This window comes from Protomyctophum parallelum, assembly GCF_964188405.1.
Source record: "Protomyctophum parallelum genome assembly, chromosome: 19".
Classification (NCBI taxonomy): domain Eukaryota; kingdom Metazoa; phylum Chordata; class Actinopteri; order Myctophiformes; family Myctophidae; genus Protomyctophum; species Protomyctophum parallelum.
Window position 1 is genome coordinate 30267517 of NC_139717.1, and position 20505 is coordinate 30288021.

Below are 20505 nucleotides of genomic sequence, written 5' to 3' on the forward strand. Positions count from 1 at the left end.
CCTATAGCAGAGCAGCAACTATATGGAGAAGGAGGGAGACCCGCACACCGCCACGTGCTGGTTCAAGATAATTGTTTATTTAAGAGTCATAGCAACGTTTCAGCCTTTCGGCCTTCTTCAGGCATGGGACATTTAAAAAATATGTTTGAAATGTTTTTTCCATTTCCTGAAAATGTACGGCTTTGGGTATACAGTACAAGGTTTACACAGACAGCGACTTTGTTACAAGAGAAAACATAGTACCATCAAGTGCTTCTTTGTTTTGTTTTCTGGTCGTCACACAACCTCTCAATGGCAAAGACTAAAGCCATTGTCTTTCTAAAGGCCGTCCTTCACGTTTGTATTTGATGAACATAACATAGTAAGGTGTGGGAGTCAGGCAGTGGCCAATTACAGCAAGCGTAATTCACTGTAGTAGAAGAGATGCGCCTGGTGAGGGTTTAAACCCCGCAGCTACGTTGAGTCCGCCTACAGGAAATACGTAAGCTGCGACCATGAGACCCGTTTCTGAATTCGCATATAGGGTGAGGACCTCAAGTCAACTCAAGCCAACACATCAACTATGAGATAACATAAATTATCTCATAGTCTTAACAGCCCATCCTCACTGCCAGCAATGCAAGCAATCGAGAGAAAAAAGTAATTAAAGATGTGGTTTTTTTATATTCCTATTTCTACGTTTGTGTACCACACTTAACATAACGTTCCACACAAGAAATGGATGTGATTGTGAGGCCTTGTAGACACACACATTGGACAAACGTTCTTGTTCCTTCTGCGTTTCATGGCCGCCTCAATGCTTTTCAGATGGAAGTTTGACCAAACACAAGTGTTTGGTCAAACCATGTGACTTCCATTGGAAGAGGTGTGTACAGGGCCTCAGAGTTGGTAGAAGCAGTACTGATGAAATCCTGTCTGGCACACAGATGGTGATGTGTCTCAACATCTCCCATCTCTCACAGGGGAAAAGGGAATGCTTCCGAGACATAGAGCGCAGTTTCCCAAACACTGGGTCGGGCCCATTTTTATGGGTTGCGAGTAACTTTCCCTTTATTTTTCGTTTTCTTAGTTTAATTTTATTAGTTAAAAAGAAAAAAAATCTAATCCCCCAAAACATGTTCAGGAATCAAAAACGAATTAAAATGTTTTTAATGTTTTCACTAGTTTGGGTGCTGAGGAGACATAACATTTCCCTTTTGAGCGTGAATGTTATAAAACACAGTATCTGTGTGTGTGCATGCGTAAAGCAGTGTATACATCTCAACAGGCCAGTGTGTCATAGGGTTTAAAATTAGGGTTACAATTAAGCTTAGGTAAGGTAAGTTCAGGTTCAGGTTAGGCATGTGGTATAATCTTAAATTTATAGTCTGATTATGGTTAAAATAAAGGGATTAATGTAGCCAAATGGAAGGCCCAAGAAAAGTGTGTGTGTGTGTGTGTGTGTGTGTGTGTGTGTGTGTGTGTGTACACGCATAGTCAAATCCTTGTGAATTTTGTGTGTGTGTGCATGTGTGTCTGTGTCGGTGTACACGTCTGTCTGCGAGTGTGAGCACACTCATGTGTCTATTTGCTAGAGCTAGTCTCTACAGGTAATGCGCTAAAGGGCCTGTTGCACTCAAATGACCATAAGAAAACAAAACAGGAGATAAAGACTTTCCCTTGATGCTAGAAATAGATAATAGTGCCACACCTTTAATCTTCCTAAAACTTCTCTAAACCCATTAAAACCGGGAAAGCATCCGTGTCATTTTAGACATCATAGAGCGCTACTTTGTGCCACACAATGAGCTTGTACATTTTTTTTAATCTGGCAAATGTGTGTCTGAATGTCTTCATATTTATTTACTCAAGTCTTTGCTTGAAGTAGACATTTAGTAGAATCCGCTCAGGTCTTAATGGGTTAATTTACACTGCAAGTATTGAAAAGTACTTCCCTTTCCACACATTACCTGAAAAACAACCTTGAGGTGCCGAGTGTGGTTTAACACTAACCTGGTAATAGTCAAGTTTCATGTGGTTTAACACTAACCTGGTAATAGTCATGTTTCATGTGGTTTAACACTAACCTGGTAATAGTCATGCACCGGCCAGGTTCTTTTCATAACCCCGCCCCGCCACGGGACCAAACACGCCCCACAAAACAATATATGAATCAACGACCCGCCGTGCTACATTAGTTTATTTTATCTTGACGAAGATATTTTGTTATCTAATGTGTCTGAATGTCCTATAGCTGAGAATATTCGTGGCGATTTGTGACTAATATCATCACTGGAACATAGCACATCTTTCACACCAAGGAAGACAAATCCATTCTTACCGTTGGAGATGAACGTGAAGAGGCTGTCTGACAAGGAGCCGCTGAGAGAGGAAGGAGACAAATAGTGAGAGGCATGTTATCCATCAAGGCTGAAACAATCGCCATGGCAATGATGGAGTTATGGCCACAGGACAGTGGCAAGGGAAGGGAAGAAGCATCCCTTTCTCTTTCTCTCCGTCCTTTCTTTTTCTGCTCTGTTGTCCTCTTACCCTCCCTTCTGGGAACAAATCAATCAAACCCATTACTTCTTTAACCCATATGGAGACCATTTAAACTAGATTTGAAGTGCATATGTTTTTCTTTTGTATTTAGACAGAGATGGTGAAAGGGAGATACTAGGGGGATGCCATACTGTGTGTCGTAGGCTCAATGTCAGTTTGTCACCTCCCCCTTTACATTCAATAGATCCCGTGATCTTTTGTGACCAGATGTTATTTCTTGGGGTCTAGTCGGACTATAGTAAATAATAATAAAGAACTTGCCGTACAATTTTGTAAAAAAAAATACATATTTGGCCACTTGTTCGAATGCCCCCACCCCTCTGTCTAAAATCGTTCAAACGAAAGAAAGCAGCAAATGAAAAAAAAAAGAACACTCATCTTTTACTTTCTAATATCAACGGAACATGAACCTTGGCTGAAAAAAAAAAAAAAACAGTTGTCCTTTTAAGCCTTTCCTGGATTTGATGCTCTTTAAACAGCCAATCAAATGTGGAGATTTCATTTTTGATGTGATGATTACAGAGGCAGGGGGATCTAAAAGCCTTTATGAGGTGAAATCTTTCTTTGTAAAAGTCATCTCATTTGAACCACAAAGACGCACACACCTAATCCTGAATACACACATCCTGGGCTTCTTTCAAATCAGATAATGACAGGTGTTGTCACATCATTCCCTCTCACTGCCTTCTTCTCATCACTCTTCATGTACCAGCCGACACCTTATCAAGTAACGCTTTGGGTAAATATCCTCTCTTCCAGTCCATGGAGATGGATGAGAGCAATCAGAACCCATAGCTTCTCAATGAGGAAGTCAGCGGTCCAACTTGTCCAAACAGAACAAGCCCCCACCCACCCAGTGTTCCTGAATTCTATACATACCAGGCAAAACATTCAACCATTAAGAACATTATGTAATGTAATATATGGTTGTTATGTTGTCCTTGGTGTTGTTTTTAGGTGGGTTTTTTTGTAAATGAATGCCCTATTTCACCATCATACAACAATATGACAGAGAAGTAGCAAAAACAATAGCAGATCTAAAAGCTCAAAACAGGTGTGTTTTGAGCTGGTAGATCTGCTATTTTGTACCCTTTTAAATTTTTATCTTGGACATACTGTAGGTCAAAATAGATGAACATTTGGCAACAATAGTCAAACACTCTGGTTAGATAACTGTAAGCAAATAGATAGATATGGTTAGACCCAGTGGGCACCACAGGTCAACATTTATGTGGTTAAAGTGAATATTTCACTCCTGAATTTAAGATTGTTATGACAGTTGTCTGCATAAATGTGTTCCTGCTAGGCTGGGGTAAAAGCAGCCAGACAGGGAAAAGCAGAAAACAAAATCTCAAAGACAAGCCCAACTTGTCCCGACACAACAGGCACCAACGTTGCCAGCATTTCACACATACCGGCTGGGTGGTTACAGTTAAAACATCGTGTTCTGACACAGCCGTCAGCACAGGCAACATGGAGATAGAGGGGAGTCTAATGTACTGCAAAGCTGGACACACAAGACAATGACACAGTGACTACATTTTGACAAATTACAATTTGAATGTAGTATGTAATTTGTGATTCATCATCTTGTGGCTGGATCTCTTTGGAAAATGTAGGACAATCTCTTTGTACCGATTATGATTGCATGATTCCTCGGCTACATTGTATATGAAGGCCTGCCCCTCAGTTGTACCCCCAGTTTAAATAAAGGTTATGATGATGACGATTGTTAGATAGAAATAAAGGTTATGATGATGACGATTGTTAGATGTACCCAGGTTTGGCTACAATACATCATTAATATTCAGACAATATTTTTGACAGTTACATTTATTACGGGCAGACAGATGTTTCGCTGTGCAAATTAAAAGTGGCACATAGTTAGTCTTGAAAATATCATCCTTTTGTTAGATGATGGCAGCAGCTGTAAAACGTATAATTTATGGAGGAAAACAAACCCTCTCTAGTCACAGCTCCCACTTGTGAAATGTATTTATGAGAGGAAGTCTCGCGTTGATGTGATTATCTTCAAAAATGCAGCAGCACTGACAGCTCTGAGATTAATAACTCCAAGTTCATTGAGGTTAATGCAATGAAACAATGAAGAGGCATTCTCCTTGCATAGACAACAGCAGCTGACATGAACTCACTTATAGAGGGCCAGATTAATGAGAGTAAGTGATTAATGGCTGATTAATGAGCAACATCTTTGTGCCCAGGGGGTTACCAGTGGAAGCCAGACACTCCCATGTGACAGTGCAAGTGAGCGTGACAGTAATTGGTTGGTGGTCTTTGGCTTCTTGTGGAATAAAACTTTTCCCCTTCAGGCGGCAACACAAAAATGAAATGGAAAGGATTGAAATCAAGGTTATGCGGGTAACCACACATCATAATGACTCCAGGCTTCTTCTGTTTTTCAAAATCATGTCACAACTGTACAGAGTCAGAATGATTTGTCATATGACCTTCCATGACATCTGAGGCCATGGTTTGATATCCATCACTTATTAACTTACATTTGCATATATAAATACTAATGTGCTTAAAAAGACCTCCCCCATTGAACTGCAGAGACAGTTTGAGTGATGCTCTTTGAGGTTTGAAACCAATTACGTCTCTGGTACGTTGACATGTAACTGCCGTGTGCCTTCATTACACCAACAACGGGCACATGTGCACAGTATCACACACAGTACACAGTCAATAAAAAAGGAAGAGCTGCAGAAATCGATTCCTTTACCATCCTAATGTCTGTCTTAGATATAAATCGTGGTCATTACAGGCCAGACAGGCCTGTGGTGGAATGCTCACCCTAGCTGTGTTGTAAAGGACTTTGGGGACAGAGACAGAGGGACAGCTGACCATGACCCTGAGACACACAACAAAACCAACAGGGCATGATAGATGATGTCTGCAGTGCTACTTAAGGCCCATGTATGAAATGCATTGCTTTATAAGGTCCTATTCTTCTCATTGAAGAGACTTACGGTACTTTTTTCCTTCTTTAAGATCACTGCCACAAAAGGATTGGACCTTGGGCTACAAAATAAAACTTGAGTATGAAAGTAAATCAAATATTCGTATTTTAAAAGCACACGTGACAATGTCAGTGAAAGATATATCCCTGCACAATTTGTTTGTTGATTCATCTTGATCCTGACTATGGGTCCAACAGAATGTAATTTATTTGGTTTATTTATTCCATTAATTTGTCAAACTAGTGGCGTATATATTTTAGGTTATACTTGTACATGTAACTCACAACTTCTGTCAATGTATAAATGTAAAAAAAAATCTGCTGTCGGGAGAAACCACCTTTCCTGAAAATGCAGAAAACCTTATATTTTTTTAAATGATGCAATACCGCCTCATCAAAGTTGGTATTTGTGACTTTATATATTGTCAATTTCTTGCATGAGACAGTTTGAGGGTCCAATGGAATTAAGAGGTTTTGTCCAAAGCACTTTATAATACTTTCATCCGTTTTTTTAACCAACACACAGGCATAAAGGGTGTTCAATACTCACTCTTTGGACTGGACACCGTTGGCTTTTGTGGCGGGGTAGTGGCTCTGGCCTTTGTGTGTCTCCACAGACACCCATCCGCCTGTCTCATCCTGAATCACCCCAGCATGGACCGCTGCCTTGCACAGCACAGAGGTCTGCAAGACAGACAGAGACAAAGGTGAGGACAGCGGGTGGAACAGGCAGATAGGAATATACACAAAGCGAACACTACACAACCTCATTTGAGCTTGTTTGAAAGATTCAAATCTGACATTATGCATTCTGAATTGGGTACACTTTTGCGTGGAAAAAGGCACACTGCTATCTCATTCATCCAGGCCGACAATGACTATAATTACAATGTCAAGAAAGAATGCCAGACATTCTGTCTTGCTGGTGTGCTGTGAAGGAAGGCAGTGCTTAGTTGGGGAACATGGGATCTTTGCACTAACTACCTCCAGGAAAATCAGTCTAGGGCTAGGCCCACCCTGTAGGCCAAATAAAGAGTCTTCAGTGTCTGCAGGAGGTAGGGGACTTTGAACAGATTTTTAAAAGCCAAGAGGCCTTTCATACCACATATGCCTGTACCTGCTTTAAGCCTTGACCTGGAATTTTACCAATGCTCATCCAACAGATATTGCACTTTTAGCACTTTCTTGTGTGATCCTACAACACAAATGTTGGGGTGGTTGAGTCCGATATGTGTCTTTCTGGTGTCTACTGAACTCAGATCAATGATTTCCACAGGTGGACAATCAAGTTTGGAGTTGTAAAAAAACAACAACATTGTTTGAATGTATTAATTGTCTATTCCATTAACCCAACTGTTATTGTTTAGCATTCTTTGTTTGAGCTCTATCATTAAATAATGAAAAGTAGTATACTTCGGGTCTTCAGCCAGAAACGGTTCAAGACATTTTCTGTATGCATACCTCCTTCACACATCTGCAGATTGCTGGTGGGACATGAGGATGCTAGTTTATAGTCATAAATGTTTACAATTAGCCATAAATGTTTACAAAACCGGAAGTGAAGTGGCCGGCGCAGATTATTTAATTAATAGGACAAAGAAATCTCATTGCCGTGTCTGAACTTGGAATGCTTTTTCGAGTATTTCTGATAAGTACAGTGTAGAGCAGTTCACTGTAGAGAGATGGGAAACACAGAAAGAGAGTACAGGAGGGACATGCAGCAAATGGTCCAGCCGGCTGGGTATCGAGGAACCTGGGACTCGCTATCAGTTATTACAGCCCATGTGGTATGCCCCATAGCCATGTGGCTATCGGTCGCCCCAGGGGGATGCATTTATGGTAGGTGGAATCTGGTGAAATCACTCTTTAGGCTAGGATTAGGTTTAATGGTCTAGACCTCAATATTTCACAGGTCACAAAATAATTATCCACCATATGAAATTTGATTGCAAGCAGGGGCAGAAAATGTGTGAGCAAGAGGGTTAAGGACAGAGAGGTTCAAGATAGTCAGAACAAACAGGCTGGCTGGACGTGAAGAGATCTAGATCATCCACTTCATGGTTTTTACATTTATGTAATTTCTTCAATTTGCTTTTGAAAATTTATGAAATTCCTTAGATTTTTCTTCTGAAAAACAAATCTTTTGAAATAAACAAAATAAGTAGCTACTTACTAGCGACCCACAAAAATGTGTCTGTGACCCAAAATAGGGTCCCGACCCATTGTTTAGGAAACTGTACACCAGACTCATTAACGGAAGCCACAGACAGACAGAGGGCCCCGCGGCCCCAGGTCTCAGACCAGCCTATAAAAGAGTTATCATCGCTAACAGTTGGGCTTACATTTTTATGCAACGTCTGTAAACAGGGCCCCTGTGCTTTATCTGGGGCAGCAGCTGTACTCAGGTCAGACTTAACATGCTGACCTCCCGTTTTATCTGGACCGACAGCTGGCTTGGGGTCAAAATTAACTGCCTCGTTAACTTGATCATTTATCCACGGACTGGCAGACATGAATATACAGCAGTTTAATTACTGGTTGTCTGGCTGGTGGACCACTGCCTTTTACACCGGAAAGCTTGAGTGTGTGATTCCATGTTCCTGATCATGGCCCAACGCCATTGGCTGGACCTACACTAATATATCGATATGAGATATGAGACTAGATATCTTGATATGTCTTTTCCTGCTTTTAATCAATTAAGAAAGCTCATAATAAAAGGTATTTATTAGTCAAAAACATTGTGATATTTGATTTTGTCTATTATCGCCCATCCTATATGACTGAGAAAAATTGATATTGAGTAATATGAAATTAGTAAGTAATATTACTCACTATTTCAGACAGAACGACAGCTGACTGATTGAGAACATGTGACTGCATTTCAATTAACAGTTGAATTCACACTTACTACTAGTACTTACAGTTATCTACAGTTGCACTATGTATTCTTGTTTCACTGATTGCATCGTCCGTGTTTGTACTGCACCAGGAATAGCAGTAAAGTGCTTTTGTATTTGCTCTGTAAAGTAGGTTGAAAGAAATGCGTTGAACGTTTTGTCTAACGCCATATGCTATTGATTGAGTGCAGATTAACACCTTCTGTTGGTCTAGCAGTAATCTGGGTCAGACCCAAAAGCCTGGACCTTCTAGACAGTACAATAGCCCTTCATCAAAGCCTGGACTGCTTGGTGTATAATAGCCAACATGCCTCAACAATGGCCGACCCAGCTAGCCAAAGCCCATATGTAAAATATCAAAAGCCTATGGGCAATGGCCATGCTAGTGGCTAAACAATAGCAAAGCTGGAAAATCAATATAGGCCAAGATCATAGCTCTATATAGCCATATGTCAGTGGCTAGATTCCATGGACTCTCTCTCTCTCTCTGGGGCTATTGATGAATAATTTATTAATATTCTTTGCAATAATACCAGAGGGGCTTTTATCACATTCTCATATCCTTTGGTGTATTTTTACTTAGCCTGGTATCAAAATAACTTACAATACAGTGAAGCATCCATCACATCCCAAGTGTTAAGATTGTTTTAGTCAACAAATCAGTGAAGAGTGTGTGTCCAACGCAAAATATGATTTTCTCTTCACATTTGTCTTTGAATTGATAGGGGAAAAAGTCTGTGGTTTACCCACTTTATTCCTATCAACAAGACCTGAATGTTTTCTATACCAGAACACATTTATCTTTTTCAATCTGATCACTGTGTACTGCAAACCAAAAAGAGTTGCCCACCCCTGGCCTAGATGTTAGGCATTTGGCTGACTCTCACATGCAACCATACAATGAGCTTCCGTTACCAGGACACCAAACATTACAAGGATCAGATATAGAATATAGAAAGTGGGGGCAGTGCCAGTATAACAATAGGGAGAAGAAGAAGAGGTGGCTGACATGCAGGGCACGCGCACACACACACACACACACACACACACACACACACACACACACACACACACACACACACACACACACACACACACACACACACACACACACACACACACACACACACACACACACACACACACACACACACACACACACACACACACACACACACACACACACACACACACACACACACACACACACACACACACACACACACACACACACACACACACACACACACTCATAGCATGCTCGCAATGTACATTGTGCTGTATTGTCTGTATGTTGTCGTAACAGTGGTTAGTAATAAAATAAGTGACTGCTAAAGACGGTGATTTACGTCGTCCCATGGTCTTTTCAGTAGTTTACGATACATGGCGCTCTTCGCCAACGTATGAATGGTTCTAGGTTGCTAAGCAACGGATACAACCGGAAAGAATTAGCCGGAAGTGAAAAGGCCGTCTGTCTCCATTTGCCTCAATGTAAATAGATTGCATTTATCTCAGATTCTTTACCCAGTCATGCATTTTTGGTCAAAACAAGCTCGGGCACGGTGGCACAATCACGATTGCGCGTAACTGTTTACTTATTTACTTAAATAAGGGTCTTAAATAGAATTCCATGCTAGAAGGCTTTCTTACTTTTATTTGTAGTTGTTACGTCCCCACCAAAGAGGTCCAGGCGCAAAAGTGCATTATTGGCCATTTCCCCTAATATAAGCCCTCAATGGGGGATGGGTTTTTGTGCTAATTAGATTGATTTTTGAGCGATGGAATAAGCGAATTAGCACAACACCCCAATGCCCCATTCAATTCAATGCAATTCAATTCATGTGTTGAAAAATAACATTTTTGAGGGGTTCTAGCCCATCCTATGCCCAGCTTTGTGTGTCTGTGTGTACCATAATTGTGACGATTAGATTTTTAGAATTCGCCTCAATTCGACACATTTTTAAGATTTTTAAAAAATATATGAGCTTGTAGATCTGCTATTTTTGATATCGTTTGAATAATGGGTTATAAGATTAAGTGAAAATGCAAACTTACATGACGGTATCCCTGAGAAATGTCCCCGGACACGTCCCCTGCCACTCCACGGCATCCTGCTGGACAGTACTTCCTGTTGTTGGAGACAACAATAGTAGTCATCCTGTCATGACTATCATGACATAGTACAGCTGCTAAATGCTAAACCACTTAAGCCCCACCATGTACTTTGTTCTGTGATGATAAGCACATCTCAGATCTAAGATTCATTGTGAGCGTTCAAAAATGAGGGAAATTGTTGAAAATGTTTAAAATAAATAATAATAAGCTTAAGACAGTTTTGTTCTACGTAAATTACACCCACTCATTTAAAAACTTCATTTAAAAACTTCATTAAAAAAAAAAAAAAAACCTTTATAAATTGCATGTGTGGTTTATTGTATGTTGATTTGTGAGATTATCTTGTTGAATAACAGAGGTTATTTTTCTTAATTTATCCAACACTCCTCAACTCCATTGAAAATCCACATTAGAAATCCGTGACGGAGGTAACTTCCGGGGGTGGCCTACAAAAATCCCACATGATCCTGTAGCCCTTTAGTCTGGGCAATTTCCATGTATTTCACTTGGCAGTGCAGACACGGTGAGCCCAGCTGCCCTGATTTTGAGGAAGGTTGATCTTGCGCGTCAAGAACCTCAACAATTATCTCACCTATACTTTGGCGCTGAGAAGTGGGCCCCTTTATCCAGACATGTGAGGAGATCTGTGGGAAGAAGAGACAACAGGGGTTAAAAATAGTCTGGTTGCCAGACGTGACAGACAGAAATGACCACATCACAACAACAGGACACCAGCCACAACAGGATAACTACCCTGCTTCCTTCACTCCCTCTGGGACACACGCACGTGCACAGTATGTGTGCAAAGGACCACTGCTCTACTCTTTCAACTGATGAATGTGAGAGTGAACAGGGTGAACAGTGGCCACTATTGTTTTTTGTTGTTTTTTTTTACTTTGAGATTTAAATTTGATCCTTTACTGTGGAAGATTGTGTGGCCCTTACATCAAGTTGAATGTATTGAAACTCGATGATAACAGATTCAAGATTAACTGTGAGTTTCTTTGAAAAGGATGGAATCTTTTGGCTTTCGCCTTTATGTTTTTATAGAGGGATAGACAGTAGGCTGACAGGAAATGGGGAGAGAGGGGGGGGGGTGATATGCAGTAAAGGCCGTGGGGATCGGGAGTCGAACCCGCGGCACACTGCCAGACTGGATTACCAGCCAAGATGCCTGGACTGCTGAGCCGCGGCCCAGGTCCTGATGACAATTTTGATCAACATTACAAACTTTAGTGCTTAAATTTCTACGGCACAGTCACTGTATACAGCGGGTTAAAATGTCCCTGGAACGTCGCACAAAATATCCTTCAAAATGATAAACTGGGCTGATCATAGAACACATGCAGTACAGTAGTCAAACAAGAGGCGGGGGGTCATTTATTAGTCGTCTGTAGGAACAGACACACACCTCGGTTCTGGACCGTTGAGTAGGAGAGTAGAAAGCCTCTTCCAGATATGTGGGTCCCGCTGCGAAACTGGACGATGAGCTGGTTGGTATCTAGGTGCAGATCTATGGGGGGCTTCCGGCTGCCACAGAATGTATCGAACCCTGGAACCCAAGATAAACCACCATCAAGGACAACACTTGCTTTACTGAATAGGACTCTTGATTACATAATGAACTATAAATGTCCCTAATGTCATCCCCTGGGCATGTCAAAATAGTATTGTCACTTGTGCCAGAGACCACCATAAAAGAATACGATTTTTTCAGAATGTTTCGAAAACAGCTGATGTACATGTTGTGATACGTCCCATTTGGAGCTTGTAGAGCGGCTACTGTATATTCGAATAGTATAAAACATGGTTAAAGTGGTTAAACTGTGATGTGGTCCCCTCCCCGGACCCTACTTTGAGAACCAGTGGATTAGAGCTCACAGAGAGCTAAACAAGCTTGATCTGCCCCTGGGAGACCTTCTCCTGAAGCCCCCTCCCCCCAAACACCCTTCCTCTTCCGTCTCCCCCTCGGGCAGAACTGCTACTTCACAGTTCACACATCACCTGCCACACTACACTGTGTGTGTGTGTGTGTGTGTGTGTGTGTGTGTGTGTGTGTGTGTGTGTGTGTGTGTGTGTGTGTGTGTGTGTGTGCGTGCGTGCGTGCGTCGTGCGTGTGGTGTCAGGGCAGTCAGGCTCCTCTTCCTGCAGTGAAACCTGCCTGTAAATAATAATCAGTGAGGACAAGACAAAAGCATTAGAAGAGAAAAGCCTCAGCCTGACAAGAGGTCCTGTATCACATTTCCATGTCCAGACAATAGGAAAGAGGGCTTAAAATGCAGTTTGTTGGATCTTTCTAGTTTCTTCACATCTTTGCTCACAAGCAGTTTGGTTCCATTTTAAGAGTAGAAAGTGTGCTAGCCTTAAAGAGAAGACTATCATGCTTTTAATGTGCATTTTAGTTAATAGCTTATGATGATTATAATGTATTATTATTATAATGAAGGTTATTGTTGTAACAAAAATACTTAAGTTCCCCTTCCTGGTTGTTTAAGCCTACTTCTCTCTGAGTTACTAACATTCCCATGATGTATTTTGAAGGGAAGCACAGGCCTGGCACATCCTTAACCTATATTTTCTGAGGTCAAGAGTGCCATTATGCCACAAGCGTAGTGAACAAGGACAATGCCACGACCACCGAAGACTGCAGTTAAAAACCAGGGAAGCAGGGTTGTAGTTTTCATGGCTTTTACTCCAGTGACAATTTTGGGGAGTACTGCTCAGTATAATGGCTGCTAGTAATGGAACATTAACCCTAACACAAATGCTATATACAGAGATAATGTAGACTATAGAGATATATTATAAAAAACAGAATAATATTGTTATTTCAAGGCTAATAAGCTGGGCTGGGGGAGCAATCTGTCACTGCACGTACTCCTACGGTCTGGGGTGGCACGTCCCAGTAGGGAAAGCTCTCCCGGTGGTACTACTCACTGGCAGTAGGGTACAACAGAAAGACTAAATGGGGATAAAATAAATAATTGGCTATTCGAAATAAAATAAAATCCTCTATACGAACTTTATGTTCCTTGAATGAAAGTGCGAGTATAGGAAAAGCTGAAGCTTTTTTACATTACATTTGAAGTGAGTTAAAAAGTTAAATATGTGGAAATGGATCTGATTCACTGGATAGAAAATGTGAGGTACCCACACTAGTTACCCAGATCACATACTATGACTATGAGATTATTTAGGATTCCACCGCAAATGTGTTTGTAGAACGGATGTATGGTCCTGACTCATGTCTAGTCACTGTGTGGTAATAGGGCAGATTTACACTTCTTACATTAGGTAATCACATTCAGGGTGGAAAGTGCGGCATAAACCCAACCCCCCAGTGGTCAGTGATAATATTGACTACATGAAAGTGGCCCTTGGTGCAAAAATGTTGGGGACCCCTTCTGTAGAACCATTAAGACTGGGGCAGCTGTGGCTCAGCAGGTGTCGTTTCTATAATCCATAGAACGCTCTCCATTAAATCCTACCACATAATCACGACATCCTGGATTCAAGTTTGGCTCATGCCCTGTGTTGCATGTCAGCTTCTTTCTCTGCCCGCGCTTTCCTGTCTCTGACTGTACCGTCTTAAAACAATACCTTTACAAGTTTTTGAAAGAACCTCCCCCCCCCACAAAAAGCTAATTTTACTTTCAATGAACATAACATGAATCCTCAGGAGGAGGTGGGGTGTTGAGAGATTCTGAAGACATGGTCAAGTCCTAACATCAAAGGCAGAATCTAGTCAAACATGTTGAACTTGAGGTTGAGACATTGCTTGTGGCCGGCAACTGGGTGGGCAGAGAGTTGCTTCGTCAGACACTGTGAGACCACCAAAGCCACTCATGCTTCCTCAGAGCAGAGCGAGAGAGGTTCAGAATCAGGGTTCGCATCCGCCCGTTACTGTGGTTAACCCCTTGTCCACCCTCAGCCCCCGTACTTTTTGAAGGGCCAGACCAAAAGTACAGTATATTATAACAGTAAATGAAAAGCTAGTATTACAACACCCTATTGAGCTCAAAACGAACCTTAGCTGACAACTTTAACCCCATTCTTTTGACCAGACGGCGCACATACCTGTACCTCTTCCTCTGTGTGTTGTGTTACACACTTTTGTTATGCATGGTTTCTGTTCCAAAAAAAACAAAACCAATAAACTATACTTCTGCTTCGAGTTGAGAACCACTGACATGGTCTTAATTTAGTCAACACGTGGCATAAATTTACATCCCCATTGATTTTTTTGGCTCATGGCACTGGAATTGCATAGAACAGAGCTAAGCCAATACAGTATAATCCTCTGCTCTAATTAAGTATTGAACGGATAATTCACACCAGCACCGCATTCAGCTATCGCATTCTGAGAATGCAGAATTTCTCAGGTCGATTCTACAAATGTCTTCTAAACCTTAACAGTTTTCTGAAAAACGTATGTTTCTATTGTCTAATTATTTCGAGATGGGAACAAAATATTTCAAGATGGGTTTCTGCGGCCAAATTCATATAATCTTGATATGAAAATAGAAATAAATAAATAGAAATAGAAATAGTAAAGTTTACTGAAGCAAAGGATTGAATTAAAAACGTTTGCCTCAAGAAAATATATCTATCTAGCTCTCTCTCCCTCTCACCTTGCTCTCCTCCGTATCCCCCCTTTTGGATCCTGACATAGCTGTACTGGCAGCTCTGTGCCTCCACATCCAGATCACCAAACTTCAGTCCCACTCGCCTGCCCACAGGCACTTGGATTCGCCACTGACACCAGGTGTGGTTGGGGTAAGTGCGGGGGTAGTTCTTAGAAGACAGGACCCCACTCTCAGGACCCAGCACAGCGTGGCCACAGCCATCACCTACAGGAGGCAGAAAAAACATGTGAATGTTAACAGATTATGAAAAATCCATTTTAATAAAAAGATATATTGATTTTACGGAGAAATGTTTGACCAGCTGCTGTGTAAGCACAGCTGAGCTGGTCAATATCCTCTTGCCGGTCTAGTTGAGACCTGTTTTTCTCATTGGCTGCCTCGTCTCTAGGCAACCACACGCTTCTCTAGCCGACCACTAAGCCAATGGGACGGCATTGTAGCCAACAACAACATTAGAGGCAGCAACCCATTGTCTAGACTCTAGACTAGTACTCTATGGCTCTGGTTGTTTCCACGCACACACAAATACGGATCAACACAGATATTTACATTTCATAGCACAATTCTGCAGATATAATGAGAGTAAACGGCCAGGAACATACTGTAGATAGCGTTATGAAATATTTAGAAATACAGCAGATAAGTACACAAGTCCCAACAAACTAAAATACTAAAATGGGTACAGATATACAGCAGGTGTACAAAGTCTAAAAAGTAAATGCTTCGATGGTTAAAATTCGAAGATGGTTTTATCCTATTATATCTTCGGATAGTTAGGCCAGCTTTCTCATAGCAATAATTGAGACAAAAGGCTTTGTCTCCTTCTGTCTATTTGCTGCTGGTGTGCGTGTGACATCCCAAATTAGAGTTTGGTTTGGCTTCAATGACTACTACTGATTTGATTATTCCAAGCCATTGGAGCAACTGGCCAAATTCCTGAAATGAGTGGTATTCCATTGTTTCCCCATTGAATTCTTCCGTCATTTGAGCGCAAAGCATTGCATGTCAAATGCCTGCCAGTGACCAATGGCTATAATACACTTGCAAGAAAGACACTGATCAAATCCGACAAGGCCCTAATGTCATGTCATTGTCTTGTCCCTGTGTGTGTGTGTGTGTGTGTGTGTGTGTGTGTGTGTGTGTGTGTGTGTGTGTTGGGGGGGGGTATTGTGCGTTCATAAAACTCTATGAATAAAGTATGAAAAATCAGCACCTATTACTGCTGAGATGCCCTGGAGTAAGATTCACCACGTGTCACCAGCTTCCATGTATCCGGGTGCTAGCATGATTTACAACATGGAAATAAATATAGACCCCCTGGGGCCCCCAGTCAACAATTTATATAGTGTTTATTAAGTGGATAAATGAAACCAGACCAGAGCATGTTGACAGGGCATCTGCAATACATACAGTACATATAATCCCAATTCTGCTAATTGGTTCTGCACCCCTTGCCCACACTAGGTTCCAATATTAAATAGCAAATATATGGATAATTGCTATCATACATTTGCACTGGCCTGGTGAATATTCCATAGGTCTTCTCCACTGAGCCGAGAAAAACAAAAAAGAGCCCTGTAATGCCACAAGATTATGACTTTAAAAGATAAATGTGCAGGTTTTCTCTAAGTACCGCTAAGAATTCATTCAACAATGTCTTGTTTCCCCTTACATGATTAAAGGATACAATGGAAATAATAATAGCGGGCTTCAGTCAATATTGACTTCTATATCATTCACTGCGTAGTTCCTAGAAAACAGATGGGCATATGCCACAATGCCACATACATTTCCCACTATGCCCAGATCTAAACAGATGTGAGAGGCAGCACTGAGAGCATATTAGACATTTCTGTGGGAAGACAACATGTCCAGGCGGGTTCCAGCCGACAAGCGCAAAATGTGTTTCATATGCAGAGACCCTCAGGGCCCAGTGAAAACCACGTTAACGGTGAATGACATCAGTTAGAAGCTGTACACACTACAGTAGGTGAGCTAGCATCTTCCAAAACGACAGGCCACAAGCTAAATGTACTAGCGGCTCTCCGCTACTACAACATGCCTGCTTCTTTGGGTTCACAAAGGAAACTAATCAGAAATGTGCAATAAACGTGGCCCAGGCCGTAGCGTAACGGTCTGGGCACCGGACTGGTGATCCAGTCGCGGTGTGCCGCAGGTTCGACTCCCGGACCCGACACGGCCTTTACAGCATGTCATCCCCCCATCTCTCTCCCGTTTCCTGTCAGCCTACTTTCTGTCCCTTAAAAAATCAATAAAAGGCGTAAGCCGCAAAAAAAATATCTTAAAAAAAAAAAAAAAAGTGCAATAAACGTGACCATAAGTGTGACAATAATAAATGCATCCTTCATTAAACACATAGCATCCCAATTCTGGGTAGAATATTTAAAAATAACTGTACAAGCTACGAAAGTTAAGAAAGTACTACTGTCTGTAACATAGCTAACCTCAACTGCCCTGCCACTCTGCAACTTAATTGGGAGGCAGTGAACTCTACCACAACAGGTTAACTGCCAAGTACATAAAATATTTTGCCCAATCAAGAATTGCACAGGGCACACATTTGAAGGGTTGTGCAGGGAGAACTTGGCATCAGGAAATAAATTCCAACTGTGTTACCGTTACGTTGTCGTAGACGATCTAATGTTAGCATTCTTTCTATTTCCTAACATGTCCTTGACAATTGGCTGGCTCCCATTTATTACACATCAGCCCTCTGTGTTACTAACTACAGCCTTCCATTACACCCAGGTTAAGCACTCACCTGGGTGTGGCGTCTACATCAGTAGAGTGAGAGTGTGTGTGTGTGTGTGTGTGTGTGTGTGTGTGTGTGTGTGTGTGTGTGTGTGTGTGTGTGTGTGTGTGTGTTCAATAGTCAGCACTTAATGGCATGTTTCCCATAGCGTAGCGTAGCTTTGACACATGTGACATCACAAAGATGTGTGTGTGTGTGTGTGTGTGTGTGTGTGTGTGTGTGTGTGTGTGTGTGCAGCACTAGCAGGCATCCTTGGCTCTCTCATAGCAGCTGTGATAACAGGCTGGATTCCAAGTCCTTTAAAGAGAGACCCATCCACTTCGTAGACGCTACATTCTAACCTCCTATAAACTCTATTCGCTGACACACCTCCAGCTGTTATCAGCTCACAAACCTCCATTTTTTGGGGAAAACATGTACCGTATAACTAGTTTTGCCTATATGACATGCCCAAAACAGGGACGCCAGGGTGAAAGTGAGTTAGTACCACTTTAACTTATGCTCTTATCCAAAGTGATATTGTGCAAGCAGGCAGGTATGCAACTCTGACACCTTGGACAGAATAAAACCTTTTACATGATTCATTCAGAAGGAAGGTACATGAAAACAACAGATGATTAAGCATCTTCACACATGTAAACAAGCATGTGCACACAATGGCCATCGCACCTGTGTGTGTCATCGCAGAAAGACACACAACTGGGCAGGGCAGGCCAGGGAATCAACTTTGTCTACAAGCCTAAAGATTCCAAAACTTCACAAGCATGTGTTACTGTTTTCCTTTTCCATGCCATATAAAATATAACTAGAGGTGCTGGTGCTCCAATGATGATCTGTGATCTGCAATTTACCCGATCTGGAGAAACCGATCTTTTATATGCCATTTAAGTGGTATAAAAGTCAATCACATATACGTATAATAACGTTTTGCATTTTGTGACAGGCCTAAACATTCTCGCCTTCCTCCCCACACACACAGGAACAGTTTTGACATATATTAATTTTGGAAATATTCAAATTTTGCCCTTACGCAATACGCACAAGATTGGTATCGGTATCGTGATTGTGAGAAAAATAATCTGTGATCAGGATCGTTCCCCAAAAACCTGATCGGAGCACCTCTAAATATAACAGGACTTCTCAATGATGGATGGTTTCCATCTAAGGCTGGGAAATAACGATTGTGCAGATGTGAGATCTGCATCTTTGGGCAACACAGTGAAAAAGCTAGAAGAGACAGGAATTCAAATCCATGATGTTGAGCATACATGTGCACTAGACTACGCCGGTAGTATTGTGTTTTTCTTTTTTTATTGAAGCGCATTCTTCTATCAAGTTACAGTAGTACCCAACCACATTGACAAAGTAGTGTAACTTGACAGCATCTACAGTCTGCCCCTCTATATGCTGTTTGTTCACTGAAATATATACCTGGTACACCAGGTGAATGTACAACCTGGTAGAGGTAGACTGTAACTGACAAAGCGCCAGAGTTGGGACTCACATTGATGTGCGCTCACACAAGCAATGGGAGGAAATGGTTTGTTTGGACTAATAACTCTCTCCCACACTCTGTCTGTCTCCCAGGTCCCACCCTATCACCCACATCCACACTATCGACAGCAGTGAGTGTATTTATGCAACAATTAAACAGGATGGACTGGTTTATAATCACACTGAAACCTAAACAGAGCGTCACAGTAGGCTACCTGTTATGGGGAGCAGATGGATGCTCAACTTTGGAGACAAGTGGAAACGGACATATAGGAAAAATACGAAATAATAAATCAAGCAATTTGTATGCATACAGAGAAGCTCTCAGGTGACATCTCTAAGTATTTATTAGCCTTGCAAGAACAATAAATACAACAGTCCCTTCCTTGACAGACAAGAAGAGGAAAAGACACAGCTCTACCAGGCAGACCCAAACTGGCATCCTGTTAATTTATTTCTGTTTAGTGCTGGTGCTTACTGCTTAGGACTTGAGAAGTGAGATATATTTATGGATGAAATGTTGATATTCTATGTCACGATATTGGCACTTTCTCTCAAAATTCCACAAGTTTGAACTTGCACCTACTTGTTAAATGTGTCTTTACTTAATAAAATCTGATTAACAAAGAATATATTGGACTCAACTGAGAATAGTCATATAGACTATAAATTATTGTTCATTTACATACATAAGCCTAATATCAAAGAATTCTGTATATTTTCCAATGTTTACCAGCCGACACATGCATGTCCAGAAGAGTTTTTATCAACAATGTGGCTTGAACGTGAACCTAATTAAACTTGTGACTAATCAATGCCATAACTGAGCTAATATATCAATATTATACCAATATTGTGATAGAAGACTAGCGATCATCTGGGATATTGTAATATTTATCTCATGACTAACCAATCTATACTTAATAATTATCTTGTTGTCATATTGAATTGTTGTTAGCACAGTCTTGTGGCAGTTTTGCTGCTCATGCCTGTATGAGTGACTGACAAATAATCTCTTGAATCATTTTGTTTAACTCACTCAACTTTTCACTCAAC

General features: G+C 41.3%; 1 protein-coding gene across 1 annotated transcript in view; it reads right to left on the minus strand.

Moving 5' to 3' along the window:
* The window catches only part of dcbld1 (discoidin, CUB and LCCL domain containing 1), a 35865-nt gene that overhangs the window by 14059 nt on the left and 1301 nt on the right, over positions 1 to 20505 (minus strand). The window contains exons 2-7 of the mRNA XM_083790372.1: positions 15168 to 15386; positions 11948 to 12088; positions 11129 to 11180; positions 10477 to 10549; positions 6072 to 6205; positions 2321 to 2361 (exon numbers count right to left, since the gene is read on the minus strand). Of these exons, the coding sequence (XP_083646498.1) occupies positions 2321 to 2361; positions 6072 to 6205; positions 10477 to 10549; positions 11129 to 11180; positions 11948 to 12088; positions 15168 to 15386 (660 nt within the window). The remainder of the gene's footprint in view (positions 1 to 2320; positions 2362 to 6071; positions 6206 to 10476; positions 10550 to 11128; positions 11181 to 11947; positions 12089 to 15167; positions 15387 to 20505) is intronic.